Source organism: Silurus meridionalis, chromosome 18 (genome assembly GCF_014805685.1).
Source record: "Silurus meridionalis isolate SWU-2019-XX chromosome 18, ASM1480568v1, whole genome shotgun sequence".
Lineage (NCBI taxonomy): Eukaryota > Metazoa > Chordata > Actinopteri > Siluriformes > Siluridae > Silurus > Silurus meridionalis.
This window is the reverse complement of record NC_060901.1, coordinates 23,719,922-23,739,866: the sequence shown is the minus strand read 5'-3', so window position 1 is coordinate 23,739,866 and position 19,945 is coordinate 23,719,922. Positions and strand designations below refer to the sequence as shown.

The 19,945-nt window shown below is 39.7% G+C and overlaps 2 protein-coding genes across 3 annotated transcripts; one reads left to right on the top strand and one right to left on the bottom strand.

Moving 5' to 3' along the window:
• Positions 1-185: 185 nt before the first annotated feature.
• tbc1d7 (TBC1 domain family, member 7) lies at positions 186-6,675 on the top strand. Its single transcript, XM_046874199.1, is given in 9 exon segments — positions 186-497; positions 1,588-1,708; positions 1,870-1,950; positions 2,054-2,182; positions 2,185-2,243; positions 2,579-2,716; positions 3,101-3,246; positions 5,587-5,716; positions 6,236-6,675. Coding segments are annotated over 8 exon segments (882 nt in total). The 5' UTR covers positions 186-497; positions 1,588-1,596; the 3' UTR covers positions 6,323-6,675.
• Positions 6,461-19,598, bottom strand: phactr1 (phosphatase and actin regulator 1). 2 transcript variants are annotated; one of them, XM_046874197.1, is made up of 13 exons: positions 19,321-19,598; positions 15,045-15,206; positions 14,877-14,957; positions 14,637-14,741; positions 12,937-13,134; positions 12,165-12,393; positions 11,788-11,999; positions 10,882-11,038; positions 10,003-10,058; positions 9,797-9,858; positions 9,035-9,175; positions 8,853-8,929; positions 6,461-8,774 (listed from the first exon to the last, which is right to left on the bottom strand). In XM_046874197.1, the coding sequence occupies exons 1-13, from the start codon at positions 19,439-19,441 to the stop codon at positions 8,759-8,761; spliced, it is 1,617 nt and encodes a 538-aa protein (XP_046730153.1). In that variant the 5' UTR covers positions 19,442-19,598; the 3' UTR covers positions 6,461-8,758. The 2 variants fall into 2 exon arrangements, with proteins under 2 accessions (XP_046730153.1, XP_046730154.1); XM_046874198.1 differs by having other exon boundaries at positions 12,937-13,092.
• Between the last annotated feature and the right edge of the window lie 347 nt (positions 19,599-19,945).

Here is a 19,945-nt window from a genome sequence, read left to right as displayed (position 1 = left end):
CAACAAAGTATTAAACAAAGGCTGTGAATACTTGTGTATGTGATTTTTATTTTTTTTTATATTTTTTTGATTACTTTTAAAGATTTCAAACACACTTATTTTACGTTAAAAAGGGTACTCTATCTATCTGTCTGTCTGGCTGTCTGGCTGTTCTGCAGTCTGTCTGTCACAGAGCGAATGCCACATATCTTTTCCCCACTATAGTGAACACGCCCTTAGTGACATGTCATAAGTGCCTCATAATCCCGTCATTGTCTACTTGTGGACTTCTTCGCCTGTTTAGAAGGACAGGACGCATTTTGAGGTGTTTATGACTCTTTTGGTTTGCCATAGTTCTCACAGGGCAGTATTATTCCACCACAGCGCCGTGCTGCACAGCGGAAATACAGCGGGGAGGAACAGCGGGTTACGCGGACAGGACTCATGAAAGCCGGGGTTTGAGAGCTGGGAAAGCCCGAGGATCCCACTGCGGCCTGTACCTGGAGGCGGTCAAAGTGGTGAGTTTTTAATATATTTTTAGTGCATTTTTAACGTTAATCGTTATAATAAACGGAGGAGGGGCAGAGCCCTGGTATTGAAAAACGTGCATAAAACGGCAGTTAGCTTTATTTGTAGTTTTAAGCAGATTAGAGCACGTTTTTCCTCTCTAGATGCGTGCATGCACATGGTCGTAAATTAAAATAATAATAATAATAATAATAATAATAATAATAATAATAATAATAATAGCAGCAGTACAATATTTCCGGTACTGTACCGGATATCGACACGAGATTTACGCGCATGCGCAAGTTTCCGGAAGTAAATAAGTCCCTTTTTTGTTTTTGTGTTTTGTTTTGGTTTTTGCTCTTTAATCAAATGTATTATAGATTTATTATTAACAAATAAACATTATATATATTTTTTATAGAACAGACCATTTAATTATTTAAGCAACATTAATTTGATGGATGATGGATGGATGGATGGATGGATGGATGGATGGATAGATTCAATACAATGTCTTGTAAAAGTATTGAATCTACACTATATAAGCACGTGTATTAAGACCACAGCCAGTTTTCCAGCCATATGTGGTTCCTCCCCAAATGTTTACCACAACATAGAAGGACACAATTTTATAGGATGTCTTTTGGAGTAGCATTTCCCTTCAAATATTTTCCATCACTTGAACTACGAGACCCAAACCTGTTCCAGCATGACCATGCCTTTATGCACAAAGCCAACTCCATGTTAAAGCATGTATAGCATGCTTCTTCTGCCCTGGAGCTCTGACCTCAACCCTATTAAACACCATTAGGGATGAATTTGTCCGGCACTCCAGACCTCCTCACCTCCCCTACATCAGTACCTGACTTTACTAACACCCTTGAGGCTGAATGTGCACAAATCTAGAGAGTGATTGGAGGTTATTATTAGCGCAAATGGGACTACATGGGATGTTCAAAATGAAACGCATCTGAGACTAAACAAACACTTGATACATTCCAGAGGGAACTGTACCTGTCCCGAAAAACCCCGTCCCCCTTAAAATGTATGTGATTTTTTTACAGTGGTTATATTTCAGCCTTATATTCTTCATTTCAGGCTGCAAATATGGCAGAGGATCCTCAGAGGAACTTCAGATCAGCCTATTATGAAAAGGTGGGCTTCAGGGGCGTGGAAGAGAAAAAGTCACTTGAAATTCTTCTCAAGGACAATCCCCTCGGTAAGAGAAGTTGTTCGCCTTATTCCTGTCCATAAATACCTGATTCATACGATCATGTTCTGTGTTCTGTAAGAAGTAGTTCCTATTGTTTCTGTGCAATAAACATGGACATTTTCTTTTTCTATGCCAAATGTCTATTTGCACAAAACTTCGGCTTTCAGACGTGGAAAAGTTGAGTACGTTCAGTCAGAGATTTCCGTTACCCTCTATGTACAGGATCCATGTATGGAAAGTTCTGCTTGGTGAGAACAATGGGCTTTTTTTTTAAAGCTATAGTATCTGTCTATTATCTATTACGCAAGTGAACTCTGAAGGAATTACTTTTGAGAGTCCATGTTTTTTCAGGTATCCTGCCTCCACACAGCGATTCTCATGCACTGGTAGCCCGTTACAGGAAAGAGCAGTATACGGATATAAAAGAAGCTCTACTGGCGATGCGCTTTGTGAACAACGGCACACCAAACACCGAGCTCTGCCTCGCATGCATCAACTGGAGAAGCAGCAGTTGCCTTGCCGCTCAGATCTCACGAAACCTGTAAGTTCCTGTTCTTGTGTCTGTTTCTGTTCTATGCAGGGGTTTATCATAATTTTACAAAGTAAATAATATTGGAAAAAATTAGGGGGAAAAAATACTACAATATTTACAAAATGTTCTCAATAAGAGAACTGGGATGAGGAGTATGGAAGGCTACAAAGATGTCAAGATCTTGCAGTAGAATTGAATTCATTCTAGTTTTCAGTGCACCTAAAACAAAACTGGAACTAAAGAGAAAGATGTGAGATTAGCTGAGATGAGAAAGAGAATGTCTGTAAAAAAAAAAATGTATGAAAATGAGTTGCTTTTAACATCGATTTTTTTTTTTATCTGAGAGTGAAGAGGATGAAGATTTCTTGGCTATTGCCAGGGTGATGGAGGAGATTGTGGATGATCCGGTGGACTGCTATTGGCTGATTAGGTCCTTCGTCAACCAATTCAATCACAAGTTCGGCGACTCCATACCTCACCTGGTTTGTACCTTTTGCTGCCTTCTGGACTTTATATTAATATAATACTCCTGGAATAAGTATCTCCTAGTATTACACAATTATTGGCAATACAGTATATGGACAAAAGTTTGTGGACACCTCACCATATGATTTGATGTTTTTTGAACATCCCACTCCACATTTAGTCTCCATTTACTGTTATAAGAACCTCCACTCTTCTGGGAAGATGTTCTACTAGATATGGACATTCTATACAATTGTGTGTACAACTTATCTGTAACAGTTTGGGGAAGAACCACTTGTCCTAATACTTTTGTCCATCACAAGGAGTAAAATTGGACATTCTAAAGATCAACATGATGTATTACAGATGATCCATGTTTTTTTTTTCTCCCTCTCTCTCAGCCCAAGAGTCTGGAGTATTTCCTGTCTCAGGAGGACAGTCGTCTTTTAGCACACCTGCACGCTTCAGGCAGTCTGGCTGTACTGCCTTATAACCTTTGGTTCAGACGCTGTTTTGCAGACTGCTTGCCAGAGTCCAGCCTACAGAGGTTAGCACTGATCGATTTCCTTAACATCTGGAAATCTGCACTCTAAGCAAAAATCAACCATTTTTTTAAATGTCTTTCTTTTCTGGCCTAGAGATCAGAATATTTTTCTTTTCACAAATATATACTTAATCATTCCCAATAGTCAATTGTCTTTGTTTTATCTTTTCTCTCGGTTGCACTGCATTCAGGAGTGTCTGTTTTTATTAGAGTTTTTATCCAATCAGATTTCAGCCATCATGTGTTGCCAAGGTTAAAGAAATCTGCCATTAGAATCAACAGTTTGGGTGCCTGTAGCGACACTGGGGTCATCTAGCAGGCGCCCAATAATATCGCCATTTTTACGTCCTTTGATTGGATGATCAGAGCACTAGTCAGACCTCAAAGTCAGCCATAACAGTTCAAAAAATATAAGCTTTTTCATGGACCATTTATACTTTTGCGGTTTCTTTCTTGTAGAATTTCTACAAAAACACAGAATTCGCCTTGATTTCAGATCCCCCGAAAAACTGTAATGCACAGAAAAAATGCACCAGGGTAAATTTATGAGGTAAATATTGATGCTTCTGCAAGATATGATGTATGCGGGTGGTGCAGCTGTGGCTACAGTGAAAGGAGAGTTGTTGAATTGGTTTCATGTTAAAGTAACTGCATTCATTCTCACTGTATGAGATTCCTGTCTGTGATGCAGCTCTTTGTTCTACTGCGTTTCTCTACAGTATTGATGGTTTCTATAGCCGTGGCATCATTATGGTGGTATTAAGAGGTGGATTAATTCAGGTACGGCGTCACTGAAGGACAAGGTGTGAAATGCACAGCCCCAACACTGGTCATTCTGTTTTTGCTGCCAGTGCTAAATCATCTCTGCATCGTTCAAATCAAAATGCATATATAAGACTAACTGTTATGGCTAGCAGGCATTCTTAAGAGCAGCCAAGTGTGTGCAAGTTGGACAAGTTTGATTGATTCGAGGCTCAGTCAAATAGTCGCCTCATAATGTTCAGTTTAGCCTAAATTCCAAGGAATGATTTCTTCTTCCCTGGGTTTTCTCCTGCTTGCAAATGTTTACGTCCCAAACCTGATCATACCCATCATCCAACTCCACTAGGGTTTAGCTGAACAAACATTTTTGTCATCCTGCCCTCGAGGTCTGGAAAGTTTCCAACAATTGACATAAGTTAAACCTCCTGGATTAAGACGGTAAAAAAACGGAGTTAATTAGCGGATCTTCCATCTATGCATTTTTAAACAACGGGCAACATGCCTCGTGTTAGTAGCAGCAGCATGTTCTTAATCCCATCATCTATAGTGTTCCTCTGCGCACTCTTTGACTGGAGGTTTTGTCAAAACAAAAACACAACCAAAGGATTAGAGTTGCATGCACTGCATTATTCAGAGTCTCGAATCAACTTTTTGACTTTGGCCTTTATAGTCTGCAAACGAGTTCACAGTCGAGGAACTTCACCTTTAGTATTAGGCCAGGAAATGAGAAACCTTCATTTCCCTGAATGAAAGTTCTACTAGTTCTGAAGAAATCCTAGTTTGGCAGGCAGGAACTAAAGGAAGTTAGTTTTTTTTTTTATTTATTATAATTTTTTTTTTTTAAATACTCATTTACATATGGATATACATACTTATGTACATGAGATCTTTTTTTATTTTCAATACATTTTTAAACAAACTTCTTTCACATTGCCATTGTAGGGTATTGTTTTGGGAATTCGAGTGAAAAACTGAGGAAATGATTCCTTAAACTAACAATGATTTTTATAAGTATTTAAGGGCCTTGCATCACGGACCTTAAAGTGATTTGGGAACTCGCTTCCTTCTAATCCAAAAGCCAACACTTTAGCTACCACTTTGGGTTTTCCTTCTCTCCAAAATGCAGCATGCTATTGTTCATGAATATCAGACTAATATCTAACGCTGAGATACTTTCTTCTGGCCGGCTGTTCAGTTATTACTCTTGGATGACCCATGAAACGAAAAATACAACAAAGAACACCCAGAACTGTTGAGCAGCTAGAATCGTGTATCAGACACATGTGGGATAACATTTCTCTCCCAGAACTTCAGCAACTGCTCTCCTCAGTTTGCAGATGTATACAGACAGACGGCGTGATGCTTCACAGTTGTACACACGGCTTTGTCTCAAGTTGTATTATTTTATTTTTTTTGAGAGCCATCAAATTTAAAATGAGCTGATTTTTCTTAACTTTTGGAAGTTCGGTATATATTTTATATTTAAGCGTTATTATTTTTTAGTTTTATTGTAAATAGAATATGTTTTTTATGTTTCATTTTGTATATTCTCTTTATGTTTTATCATGTGTGTGTCCTCAGAGTCTGGGACAAGGTGATCAGCGGCTCCTGTAAAATCTTGGTTTTCGTGGCGATGGAGATTTTGCTGAGCTACAAGATCAAGCTCATGGGAATGAGTCGACCGGACGCAGTGGTAAAATTCCTGAGCAATGTGAGCAAAAACACACACACACACACACACACACACACAATTTATATATCCTCATTGTAGGCTGTTGGGACATATTCCCCTTCATATATCCAAATTTGCATTGTTAAGGCGCCGAAGGCTTTATTTGCTCTTTTTTTAATGACCATACCTGGAATAATGGCGTATATAGCGACTCTAGTTTGTATAACCTCGTCTCTGTGAGCCGCACCTGCCGCGTATACGCCGACCGATTTCCAGAAACAGAAAAACTTGTTTGTTCAAAACTACTTTATCATGCAAAGCCTAGGGCTAGTCCTTGAGGCTGTCGCTGTTTATACAAAACCTTGTATTGTAGAATAGCTTTCCAACTCATTCACACCCTTTAAAAAGTTTGCTGACAGAAATGAGCTTTCCATCGTGAATACAGGAATTGTTTTTCCACTCAGGATAATAAAAACACGTCGAAACGATTGTCCTTGTTTTCCATCCGACACCAATGAATTGTATTTTAAGTCAATTTTTTTTTTGCTCCTTGTATAGATACCACAGGAAAACATGGACGCCATAGTGACCAAAGCCATAGAACTGTGGCACAAGTACTGCGGGACGCCTATGCACTCTGTTTAACCCTTATGAACTATGGAGCATGAATGCACACTGAGACCTGTGTGGTGCCTGTGAGCAACTTGTGCTCTGCAGATGTTTTGATCTGCAGCTCCTTGGCTACGTTTCCATGCAGCCAAATAACGTCGGACGAGAAATCGCTTTGGATGAGCATCTGGAAAATTGCATCGATATGAAACTACTCGATTTGGCTGGAATCGAAAATGTTCACGTGAACGACTTGATCCGAAGGTCAATCTGAATGACATTTTTATCTGATGGAACATGGTTGATCGTCTTTAATAATTGATTGAGTTTCTGTGTTGGATCGCTCCGTGTTCGATAAATAAAAATGGTAATATACCATTTTCTCGTGATCTCGACATAACCAAAGTTGTTTGCTTGATCTCATTATAACTCATTCAGCATAAGACTATGATCTAGAAGCAGCATCGTCGCAGCACCACTGATAATAACCATAGCCAATCACGCCACACGGACTAACGGCACTGAGGCAAAGCGCACGCTTATTAGACTCATCAGCTACCAGGTGTGCCTTCGCCTGCAAATGGTTACGGTTACTGTCCATGGTGCTGGCGGTGCCTCAAAGAAAATTAAGGAAAAAACATAACTCATAGCCTCTTAGGACTTTTGTAATCCAGATTTGCTTACAATGATCTCATTCATACAACTGAGTATTTAAGGTTCCAACAGTGACATAAGAGGAGCTGGAATTTGAACTGAACAGAGCTTAAACACTGAGCTACAACTTTGTTGTTCTCCAAAATGGCAGGCAGGCAAATGACCATGTAATGTGCATAGAAACTGTCTTTGAGATCAGAGATCCTGCAGTCACCTGGTTCGTATAAAAACACACAAAAAAAAAAACATTTGAGACCAAAACTCTTTCATGTCTTACTTCAAATCTTTTTAATAGGTGTTCTTCTACGTCTGAAACCGCATACATCATCAAAAAACAAGGAAGTTAGAACAAGATGTGCGCCCCCTCCTTTCGTTAAATCTCAGCTAATAGCAGCAGGAGAGGAGCGTTCGAGGGAAACTGTAAACGAAACACACCAGGGGAAAAAAAAGCACGAAAGCACCAAAACAGCAAATGATTTTTGTTCTCAATAATATGTGAAAAAAAAGTTGTATTCAGCTTCTGTCGTGTAAACAGGTGTACACAGGTGTAAACAGCACAGACAGACAGAGGAGTACGTTCTAAATCCTCACCCAACGTTCATGAAGATCAAGCACCTGCTTCAAGACTCCGCGTTAGAGCCACAATCGACACGTCAAGACCAGACATTCAGGACACACGGACATATTATTGCTTGGTTCGGTCACTTGTTTGGTGCAACTGTCAAACAGGAAAACCTATTAATGCAGGTGAGGGTTGCAAAGTGGTGGAAAATTCAATTTAAATTTCCAGACACTTTCCATGGGAACTTCATCTGGGAAATATTACAAATTGGAAATTTACCAGGAATTGGTGGGAATTTATAGGAATTAATTAGAAATTTGGAAAAATTGATTTGAACTGTATCCGATACAAACATATGACAGAACAATATGTTTCGATTTAAGCTGAACTGCATGCAAAGTAATACATATTTTAAAAAATTCAATTTTTTTTACCTTTTTATTCAATTGTTAGCTATTGTGCAACGAAATTATACAAACACACAGCACAAGGAAGTTATAAACGTACATTTATATAATATTTATTTCATTTATGTGAATATCACCAAGATGGACATCTTTTTTTGTTTTACCCTCCCAGTTTATTCCCATTAATTCCCATATATTCCCGTTAATTCCCATGGAAGGTTTCCAGTTTTGAAAATTCCCGGAATTTTGCAACCCTAGTTACAGCCAGGGTGAGATGATGACATCTGGATTCTTTTGGTTTCACTTGTGGAAAATGGCTTTTGTCCGTTACTGCTAGAATGACGACGCTGGAGAAATGGAAACTAAGTGTAGGTTAATGTATATTAAGTCAGAATATTTAAAACGTACGATTTTCTTTATAGATTTTTTTTTAAAGATTCTCTCGTTTCCGTTGGTTTGTTTCTTGTTTGACACGTACAAAAAGGGGTTTTTGACCAGTTACAGGGCTGCGTGCACAAATTTACACCCACCTTATTTGTTTCAGCGAACAAACAACACCAGGAAAGAATTTTTAAGTGTACTTCCAGAGCACAAATTTCTCACACACACACACACACACACACACACACACACACATATACATGTTCAGTCCATTTTGGTTATAGATTGTTGAATCTAGGTGGGTCAGGTCATCTTGGGAACTTGTTTCTTCTCCTGATATTAGATCAGAATCTCTCTGTGTTTAGTCCCAATTCTTTGCATTGTTTTATCCCAGCACATTAGACTTCGTCTGTCCCAGAGGTGAATTAGTCATTGGTAATGCCCTGTGCTTCTGCCCAGCAATCAGCACTATGGTCGATGAAACCTGGAATAAAGAAGGAAGAAAGCCAGTGAGCTTGATTTTAAAATCAGGGTAGTGAGATATCCAAGTTCACACGGTCACCTGGTTAGATGTCTACTTGATTCGTGGACCTCCATCTCTGTGCTTTTGAACTCGTTGAGCTCCTTTCTGATAGCAGCCTAGGAAGTAAAAATAACCCATAACTCCACAAATGACTACGATTTAATTGGAGAAGAAGCTTATTCCAAAAATGTACTTGTAACCGGATTCTTTGTCTGGTCGACCTTGTCTGAAGCGGTAAGTCGGGTCCACGGCTTGTCTGCCCTTCTGTCATAGTCCTGAGCTTCAGCCACTTCCACATAGTCGCTGAACCGAATAAGAATTTTCGCCTCCCGCAGTTCCTCAACTGTTGGCCTTTGACTTAACTAAAAGGACACAAAAAGGAAAATGTATAAACCTATACTATTTATAATCAATCTATCCAGCAAAGAAAGAAAAATCAATTATGAAAATGGTTCATAATTCTACTTTAACATCTACTCGGACAATCCTACATTACTACGCTACACTATAGTATTTAGAGGTCGAACGATAGTGGAGTTTACTATACCGATAGCTGGGTTGGAATACTGGAAGAAAAAAAAAATCAAAATAGATCCAACATAGTGCAGAATTTTATTACAAAAATAAAAAACACTACTAAAACATCAATATTTATTTTAATGAGCATATTTTTATGTTAATTATATTAATAAATATTGAGGAAAACAAGGGATATGCATTCAAACTGAAACAAAAACACTCCAAATGATTAAAACCAATCTAAAATGTCAAAAAATCAAACAAAAAACCCACTTCAAATAAAGAGCACGTTAGCATCAGTGATCCGCCTCTAGAGGCCGCTCTCGTACTGTACAACGCAACGGGGAAAAACTATCTGTATGGATTTTTTCCAGCAGTTAACTATCTGTGCAGATTATTCAGCAACTCCGATTATCCGGTCAACCTCTAATAGTATTTGTGTTTATCTGTTCTCATTATCTCACCTTCCGTGACAGCCTTTTCTTTAGCTCTTGCTTCTCCTCGAGTTCCTCCTGCTCATTTCGTGCTACCAGACACAGAAAAAGTAAATGTGTTAACTTATTTAATCATTATATAATGTTAGTGCTCCCTATTTTCTCCATAATTTGGTCACTGTAGATGTTCCAAATGTGTGTGAAATATTTATTTATTTTTGTCCATTTCTGCTTACGTTTTAAGATGTTTCGTTGCTCAAGCTCCTCTGCAGTTGGTCTCTGGCTGAGCCTCCTACAAACAGAGAGACATCAACAGATACTACCAATTGAGGTGATTCCCTATAAGTTTTTTTGATCTGTTGTGCGAGACCGGGAAAATCAGCCAAACAAATTAGTCATGTGACAAATGCAATTGCAGCACTGCCTTAATCCTCCTGGTATGGAATTCACCAAAGCTGCACAGGTTGTTGCTGGGATCCTCTTCCACTCCTCCATAATGACATCACGGAGCTGCTGGATGATAAACACATGGCACTTCTCCTCCTTCTGCTTGAAGATGCCCCACAGGTGCTCAATAAGGTTTAGGTTTGGAGATATACTTGGCCACTCCATCACCTGCAGCTTCCTCATCAAGGCAGTTGTCATCTTGGTGGTGTGTTTGGGGTTGTTATTATGTTGGAAAACTGACGTTCGTCCCAGTTTCTGAAGGGAGGGCAAAAATGTTCTGCTTCAGAATGTCAGCACTCCTGCAGCCCCAGACCACGATGCTGTTACCACCATGCTTGACTGCAGGCAAGACACAATTTTCTTGGTACTTCTCACCAGGGCACATATGATGAACAGGACATGTGGCTTTGTGCGGTTACAGCTGTTTTCATTGAGGGTGTACTCTTCTTTTTTTTCCAGCTATTTAGACAATAATGCCTATGTTGAGTAATTTCTAGAGGACATTTAACTTGTACTGCTATACAAGCTGTGCATTGACTACTCTACAATATATCCATTTCATTTCTATAGGATTTTCCTGTGAGAAGATCTACTGAAATGTGAGGTTTGCACTCACTTTTGTGAGATACTGTGTATATATATATATATATATATGTATATACACTGACCGTGTGAGTTTCGTGCCAATTTGCTGTCTGCACTCGAGTCTCTCCTGGTCAGTCAACATGGGCAGAATGTTCTTGTCCTCCAGCTCTCTCTTTGATGGCCGGTTACTCAGTTTTATTGCAAGTGAGTCTTTCCTCAGGATCCTCAGAGCCAGAGTACCTGCCATCACACACAAAGTTGAAAGAAAAACAAAGTCGTTCATGTCCAATAATCGTAAATATGCTGTGCTCCAAAATTTCATGGTACATTGTGGAGTATTTTGTATGTAACTTGCATGGTCCCAATTCCTTTGGGAGTGGGATTTTACCATCAAGCTGAAAAGGACGTAAAAAATTTTTGTAACTATTGTGGATTTTTCAGTTTGCAAATAGAATCTGACCTAAATGCAGGTGTGCATCTGGTGTATATATATATATATATATATATATACTCCTCCTCAAATCGCTTGCTTCATAAGACTTTTGATTAAAAAAAAAATAATAATAAAATAAAATTTCACCAGTAGGGGGCAGGTCATAACATATACCCCACAAGCACAATACCTTTCTGGCCTTTCCCATAGTGGCCTGATTTTTCAGATTCATTTATATGATGTCATTAAATGCAAAATTGTTAAACTGTTTTTTATAATTTGTTGTGCTTGAATCCATATTTTTTTTAATGTCTTGAATTGATTCATTGTGCAGATGAATCTTGAATGTCACTAATGTAGGAGAGCGTATGGCATCAACATCAACCAATGATCAACTAGTTCTATAAAATCGGTTACGGTTTTTCTCAGCTGCTTTGGAGCATTTCTCGAATCATCTTTAATATTTGCAAACTAGTAAGTGCATTCTCAAAACAATGAGCAAAAAAAATTTAATTTAATCATTAAATCACTGCCTGACGAAAAAGCAGCCACCTACTTGTAAATAAAGTGTCGTCATCTTCTTCCTCCTCATCGTCTTCTTCTTCAGGTGTGGGTGGGATGTACATGCGGGTGTTGAGTGCGAGCATGTTGCTGGGGTGCGTGTTGAAAACGTGGGCGTTGGGCAGAAGTTGGTGTGTCGGTGTATCTCTGTTCTCCTTCTCGTCTTCGCTCTCCATTTGGACTGAGGGCACAGCCTGGAGTACAGAACTGTAGAGGATGGAGCATAGCTGTTAGGGCTGAATAGCATATAAATGTGTGCACTAGGGGGCAATGTTACATGTTGCACCAATGCAGAATGTACCACTATGTAAAGCATGACTATAAGAGATACTGACAAATACACAAGCACACTCCAAAAGCACATCCACTCACCTCTCCAGTCTCTGCATGGTAAACACAAGAGTTTTGTTCAGCTCCTCAATGATACGGCTTGGGGGATGGAGGGAAAGCGGGAGTGTGCTGTGCTGCAGAGGGTGTGTGTGGGTTAGGGAGTGTGTGTGCATGCTTGAGGGTTGTGGATATCTGAGCTGGAAAGAGGGCACCGGCTCACATATCATCACTTTTTTGGGGGGGAGTGGTGGGGAGAATTTCCCTATCGGGTCTAGAGAACGACAAGAAACCAAGCGTTAGGCGTGAATGAGCAAGCGGAAAGAATTTCAGTCATGTTGGGGTGTGTGAGGAAAAGGACAAAGAGAATAGAGGTCGATCGATAGTGGGGTTTCATTATACTGATAGCTGGGTTGGATTGTACTTGCAGAGAACTGATTAATCAGTTTAAACTAATTAAAAAGGATACTGGATATTCCAAAAGAATTAAAAATAATGATTAATGAAAATGTGCTAAAATGTAAAATAAATGAGTATATTAAATATATGAATAAATATTCAGTAAAATAAAAAAAAAAATCATCTGAAATGAATTAAACAAACAAAAAGACACTTCAGATTTGCAGTGTCAATGATTCGCCTCTAGAGGCCGCTCTCATAGTCTATAAAGCAACCCGGAAAAACCATCTGTATGGATTTTTAACGATAGCCAATAGTTTCAGCAATCAACTAATGGTGCCAATTAACTGGCAAACCGATTAATTGGCTGACCTCTAGAAGATAACAAAAAAAATGGTGAGTAGGCGCTTAAATGTACCTGTTAAATGGTTGGGTATTCTGTTATACGGTTTTGGAGGTAAGGCAGGTGGTTGCTTTAGTGCCAGCGGTTTGGTCAGGGGGATGTCCATGCCATCAACTGGTAGTGGAATGACTTTCGTAGGGGGCGTAGATGGAGCCGGCTTTGGTGTGTGACCTGCTAGACACAACCCAGTTTCCAACTGTAGTAAGTGAGTTTCTGTGCCAGACAAAAACAAGAGTCACATGGAGATTAAATACAGATTCCTTATTTGGATATAGGAGTTAAGAAGTATACACACCAGTAAATGATGGAAGAAACTTTAGACTCGGACTTGCCACAACACCCGTGGCCTTATTTGTGTGATCTTTTTTTTAAGAAGTTTAAAAGTCGGTTTTGGGCTCATGATAATTTGAATAGATATCAATAATTCTGACTCGTTAATATGATTTTATTAATAGATTGGAGTGCTAAAAGTAACAGTCTTTTCACATAAACCAAGTTGAGTAAACAAAAAATCTTGGGACAAAAAGGCTAATAAGAACATTATAGTCATAATAAATCGTAGTACTTTGGATACTTAAGTACATTTGAAGGCAAATACTTTTGTACTTTTACTCAAGTGAAAGTTTAAAGGGACACTTACTTTTAATGGAGTCATATTTTACAAAGTGAATCTCTACTTTAACTCAACTACATGGTTTGTTTACTTCAGTCACCACTGTTCCTCAATCATTTCTACCTCAGTGGGCAGTAGAAATGCCAGACTGGTTCAAGGTGGAGGTGGGACTGCATCAAGGATCGGCTCTGAGCCCTTTCCTGTTTGCAGTGGTGATGGACAGGTTGACGGACGAGGTCAGACAGGAGTCTCCATGGACTATAATGTTTGCGGATGATATTGTGATTTGTGCTGAGATTAGGGAGCAGGTGGAGAAGAGCCTGGAGAGGTTTAGGTATGTGATGGAGAGAAGGGGAATGAAAGTCAGTAGGAGTAAGACAGAGTGCATGTATGTGAATGAGAGGGAGGGTAGAGGAGTGGTGCGGTTGCAGGGAGTAGAGGTGGAGAAGGTGGAGGAGTTTAAGTACCTGGGGTCAACAGTGCAAAGTAATGGAAAGTGTGTTAGAGAAGTGAGGAAAAGTAAGTGGCGAGAGTGATTTGTGACAGAAGGGTATCTGCGAGAGTGATTGTGGTGGGACCTTTTGAGTGATTGAGGTTTTTGTTGGAAGTGACGACGATGGACAGGATTAGAAACTAGTTTATTAGAGGGTCAACGCATGTAGGACGTTTTGGAGACAAGTTGAGAGAGGCACAATTGAGATGGTTAAGACATGTGCAGAGAAGGGACATGGGGTATATCGGTAGGAGAATGCTGTGGATGGCGCTGCCAGGAAGGAAGAAAAGAGGAAGGCAAAGGAGGAGGTTTATGGATGTGGTAAAGAAACACATGCAGTAAATTAGAAAAAGGCAGATGTAGAGGACAGGCGGTATGGACACGTATGATCCGCTGTGGCGACCCCTAATAGGAGCATTGACTGCAATACAACAACCAGCTAAATTCAAGAAGTAAATAAGTAAATAAAAGAGCAAATAGAAACACATATACTGAATGCATCCATTCATGTAGACATTTTATGTCTGTTGTATATGTATTGGGAATTTCAACAAACAACAGGATCCACTTGTAGCGCTTACAGTGAAATGTCTGACAAGAAGTTTATACCTGTTTCTTCACCGTTTGCTTCCTGGGCCTCAGATACAGGACTAATAACTGCCAATCTGTCGAACTCAGGCCTGCACATGTGTTCATTCTCTACTGCTTGATCCTCTTAAAAAAGAAAAAGACAGACAAACGGACAACATCTCAGCACCATCTCGATGCGCTTACATTGCTGACTAACAAAGTATAGAAGTTCAATGTTTTGACTGTTATGATGAGTGCTCTATGTACGCTTGTCAATACCATTCTCGTCCACCTCCTTAAGCACTCCCCTCTTGATCAACTCCTCTCTGCTTTGCCGTGTAGACATCTTTCTCTCTAAGACTAAAGAAACAATCTGTCACCCAAGAGCAATTGCTAATAAAGAGATTTCCAGGTCTAATTTGTGGCATATTTTAAATGTGTATGTACCTGCAGATGTCTGTTTGAACTTGTCGCTTTTCTTCTTCCTCCATTTCCATGGCTTGAAGAGTCGTCCAAGGCTTGCTAGTTTACTTCGCCGACGAATGGGAGGTGTGTGAGTACCGGGCACCAGCGAATCAGAACGCATCGCAGCTAATCTCTCTGCGCCCTCTGTAAATAGAAGTAAATAGACATTATACAAGATTTAAAAAATTATAGAAAAGTCCAAGGATCATTAGAAGTTACATTTGTGTTTACAGATATGGCATGTCACCTTCCGATCCTGAGACTTAACCACTGAGCAAACAGACTGGCAAGATAGTAACAATGATCTGGACAAAGCATTTGGAGACCTGACTTTTTCCAGCTATATGTGATTCTTCCTCAAATGTGTACAAAATTGTATAGAATGTCCCTCAACTTTCACTTCACTTGAACTACGAGATCCAAACCTGTTCCAGAATCACAACGTCTGTGTGCACATATCTTTAAGAAGATATGCTTTACATGGGTTGAATTGGAAGATCTCGTGCTATCGAGCATCTTAACCCTATTGGACACCTTTGGGATGAATTGGAATGGCATTTCAGGCCTCCTTACTAGCTGAACAGACACCTGTGGGTCTGAATGTACACAAATTTCCAAAATCGCAGTCCAAAATCTAATTCAATATGCAAAGGAAACATAGATCTTCAAACATGTTCTGATTTGCATTGATGAGTTAAAGAATGAACAATCCCCACAATCAACGTTTTTTTTATTGCACACACTTCAAATGCAGCAAATCACATGACATTTTAATTAGTCATTAGTATTACCTCAAAAAACCTACACAGATTATACACATCTTAATATTATAATCTGTAAAATGGTATATTTAATAAACTGGAATGTATTAAAAGTGTTGTAGGTTAGAAAAAGGCTTATCCACCTCTGTATGTAATCATTCAAACATCTACTGATGTGTAAAAGCCTAACAGCTCTCCCAAGACCTTTGCAACACGATGGTTGCCCTACATAACAACAGCACTGGTTACCGACTCCCAAATGTTCCTGTAAGCACCACTGGGATTTTTTTATCCAAAAGTTGAAGGAATATCGCTAGGCTAGAGCTCCAAAAAGACTTTGCTGTAGCAGGTTCAGTTCTCACACATAACAATAAGACTTGCACTTTTTTGGCCACAGCCTCCATGCATTCTCTCCCCAGAAGGCTCCATAAGAGTCCCTCGTTTTATTGAAAAGCATTTTATCGTGCTTTTTAATTTGGCACTATTTGGTTTTGCGAATGTTCCCGAATACCAACGTCTGGTCAAAATGTCATGTGATTTGCTGCCTTGGAACAGTGTTTAATACAAGAATTGACAAAAGCTCACACTGTATGACGTATTTTGAACATCATAGCTGCGCTCTACTTTGCATGAGTTCAAAATGCCACAGGCGTAATCTAAAACAACATTAAACAGTTAATAAAAATAATCATCATGCACATGATTCTATAATTCTATAAACCAATTAATATGACAGCACACACACACACACACACACACACACACACACACACACACACACACACAGAGAGAGTAAGAGAGGGATAAGAAGGAGCAGAGACTTCCTGCATGTACCAGACCCCTGCCTGAGAGTGTCTAACATTCACCTTTGCCTTTGGCTGACCACAACCCTCTGCATTCACACACTCTCTCTCTCTCTCTCTCTCTCTCTCTCTCTCTCTCTCTCTCTCTCTCTCACACACACGCCACAGTTTGCACTGAATCTTAGCTTTTAGTGTTTACCTTGCTATAGTATGTATGTGCTATTAATGTCCAATAGGGATCTCGCTCCAACCTGACCACCTCATTGTAAAATGTCCGGCTACGACTCTGTTGATGAGATTATCATGTTTGAGCCAAATCATATTTTTGAATTGAATCCATTCTTGATGAGTCATGTGGAAATATTTCTCTGTAGGGTTCTAAAGTGTCAAATAAATTGAGGTCACCAGTTTGATGATCACCACAAGGGACAAACATTTCTTGGCCCACGATCCTGCTGAAAGACACTGTCTCAAAGCAGCTTTACAGAATTTAACAGTGAAGGTGAACGGTGTGTATTTATCCCTGATGTGATGATCCCACATGGTGACTGTGGCAAGGAAAAACTCCTTTAGATGTTATGAGGAAGAAACCTTGAGAGGAACCAGACTCAAAAGGGGAACCCATCCGAGCAACTCATAAAATAGCTCAAGATTTGTGATTGTCACAGATCCAACACCAGCTTCTCCATGGCAGAACCTTTAAACGCTCAAAGAGGTCCAGTGTCCAAACTCCACATGAAGTGGAATCCAAATTGCGCTGGAACGTCTCTAGATGTTTGCTGGGTCGGCATTTACTTCTTCAAAGGACCACAATCTTCATGAGGATTATTGTTAATTATTATAGTTTTTACATTATGTGGTGCGTCCTCCATACGAGTCCCAAATAATTGTGAATTAATATAAACCTGTGTTTTGCTTTAAAAACAAATGTATGCTGTTACACAAAATGAGCCAATGCTTTCTGACCAATCAGATTCAAGAATTCAATAGTGCTATAGGTTATAAACCTATTTGTTAAAATAGGCAAAAATGATCAAAGGGATTTGTTTAAATACCACGTGACACCGAGTATTTTTGCTGGCAATATGCATCCCTCAATGGCTACCTTATTCTAGCGATTTCTACATAACGTACCCATTGGAAAGCACAAGTCATCTTAAACTGGTTCACTGAGTTCAGTGTTCGTCAATGACCTCCATGTCACCTGATCTAAAAATCAATCGAGCAGCTTTGGGATGCTGTAAAACTGGACAATCGGCGTAAAAACAAAATACGCAATCAAACCAACATGGTCGAGACTCTCAAAGGAATATTTCCTTGTAGATTCTATGCCATGAGGGATTGAGTGTGTTTTATGAGCAGTGTTAGTTGGGGTTAAATAAATAAATAAATCAGTGTGTGTACACGTAAATGTACAGAAATCATCCCAGAACGTTGATTCGAATTAAATGGAGGCTTAGTTTTATAATTAGGGACAAGGTTAGAGATTCATATTATTTATTTATTATTGAATTAAATCATATTGCACTATTGCAATATGCAACAAAAATGCAGGGAAAATAGACCTAAGTATTAAAAGTGATTTTTAAAGTACAATGATGATGATGTGCTCCGGGCTTTTACAGCATGGCATTAATACACAAAAAAAAAAAAAATTAAATAAATAAATAAATAAAGCTGATACTAGGTTAGCAAGAGATTCTTCACATTTTCCACTTTTAGTTCCTAATGAGAGAGTCAGATGCGATGGTGGTGATAAAAAAAACATCCTGAGATCGTATGAAGAAGAAACTCAACAGAGAATCCTCAACCAGGAAACTGAATATCCATTTATTACAGTTACATTATTGTTAAAGGTACCAGAGGGTTTATACCGATTGCAGTCCAAAGCCGTCTTTCAAGGGTCTTAAGATGAACCATCCTCAGGAATCTCGTTAATGTTCAGCCACCAGCAGCAGCAAAAGGTTTTTAACTGCATTCTTCTGGAATGCAGATTTTGGAGAGTGGCTGTGTTCATTTAAGAGCGTTAGTAAGATCTGGTGCTGATGTTGGGTAAAGAGGTCTGGTGTTCAGTCTGGATCTGCGCTCCAAAACACAAGTTCTTTGACACCAACTTTAACACACTGTATCTTCATCGTACCTCTTAGTTGATCTTGATATAAGTGATATGACGTTTGGGCAAAACACGGATGTTGAATCACCCAGGCCCATCCTGGTTCCACGGGCATCCTTGAAGATATTTTTGGTGCAGACGGTTCATCATTGTAGATTTGACTATATTTTTCTCCATCATTGGAATGATAAATGTTTCCAGATCAGTCTGCATTGATGACTGACTGATCTGCATTGGCTGACTGATCTAGAAAGCACTGTACTGTCTGAAGTCACATCAGGTTCTTTCAGATCTAGATCTCCCAATATGTGTTTTAATGACAGGAGCAAGGAACCATAATCAGTGAGCATGCTTCTTTTTTTTTCCACACCAGTGCTGCTTGGATCACGACATCACGCTTTCATTGCAACCCTGCAGTGACATGTGCTAGGTGATAGGACCAACATTAAAGGCTTTCTAAGAGGGTTGTCACGCGCGCACACCGCGCATACACACATGCATGCATGCATTCATTCATTCATTCATTCATGCATGTTTGTGCACATGCATAGCTCCACCTACGTGTCTGCAGCACGTCCTACCTGTCTGTAAAGTGTACGAGAGCCTGGTCTCGGTGAGGTAAGGGGTGTCACTCTTGGATCTGGCTCTCCGGATGGGCCGCCGGTCCACATCAGCATCCTCCTCTTTGACAGGCGCCGCCATTGAGTCTCGCGCTCCCTGATGTGCTGCAGGAACCACGGAGAAACACGGAGAGCACGGATGGGGATGTAGGATGTGGGTGGTGGAGGGAGCGAGGGAGGGGGAAAGGGATGGGGTGGGGTGTCGAGAATAAAAAAAAAAATACACCGCTCGAGATGGCGACCCGTTTCTTTTTTTCTTTTCGTTTTTTTCTTCATGCAAGGAAGTGAGTCTGAAAACCAATCCCGCCCCTCACCATCATCATCATCACCACCACCACCACCATCACCACCAACGTGGAGGAACGAGAGCAGCAGATTTCTCAGCAACGCCAGAGTGTGAGAAGCTTCATGCAGCATCTGAACTAGTTGGACATAAAGCAAAAAATAATTGCATCAGTAATTCAAAAGCTAAGAGAACTAAGAGCATTCCAGATGTTCACAGAAACAACTGGCTTTGCTCAAGACCTCAGAAGAATCAGGGGGAGAGTGCACCTAGGGTTTATGTCCATGCATGTTAAATATATGT

What these genes read in the sequence shown, in the direction of transcription:
- phactr1 (XM_046874197.1), bottom strand. Translation starts at nt 19,441, where the DNA reads ATGGCGGCGCCTGTCAAAGAGGAGGATGCTGATGTGGACCGGCGGCCC. An exon ending in CTCGTACACTTTACAGACAG is followed by an intron (nt 15,207 to 19,320) that starts GTAGGACGTGCT and finishes TTCTATTTACAG; the next exon opens with AGGGCGCAGAGAGATTAGCT. An exon ending in ACCATGCAGAGACTGGAGAG is followed by an intron (nt 12,000 to 12,164) that starts GTGAGTGGATGT and finishes CATCCTCTACAG; the next exon opens with TTCTGTACTCCAGGCTGTGC.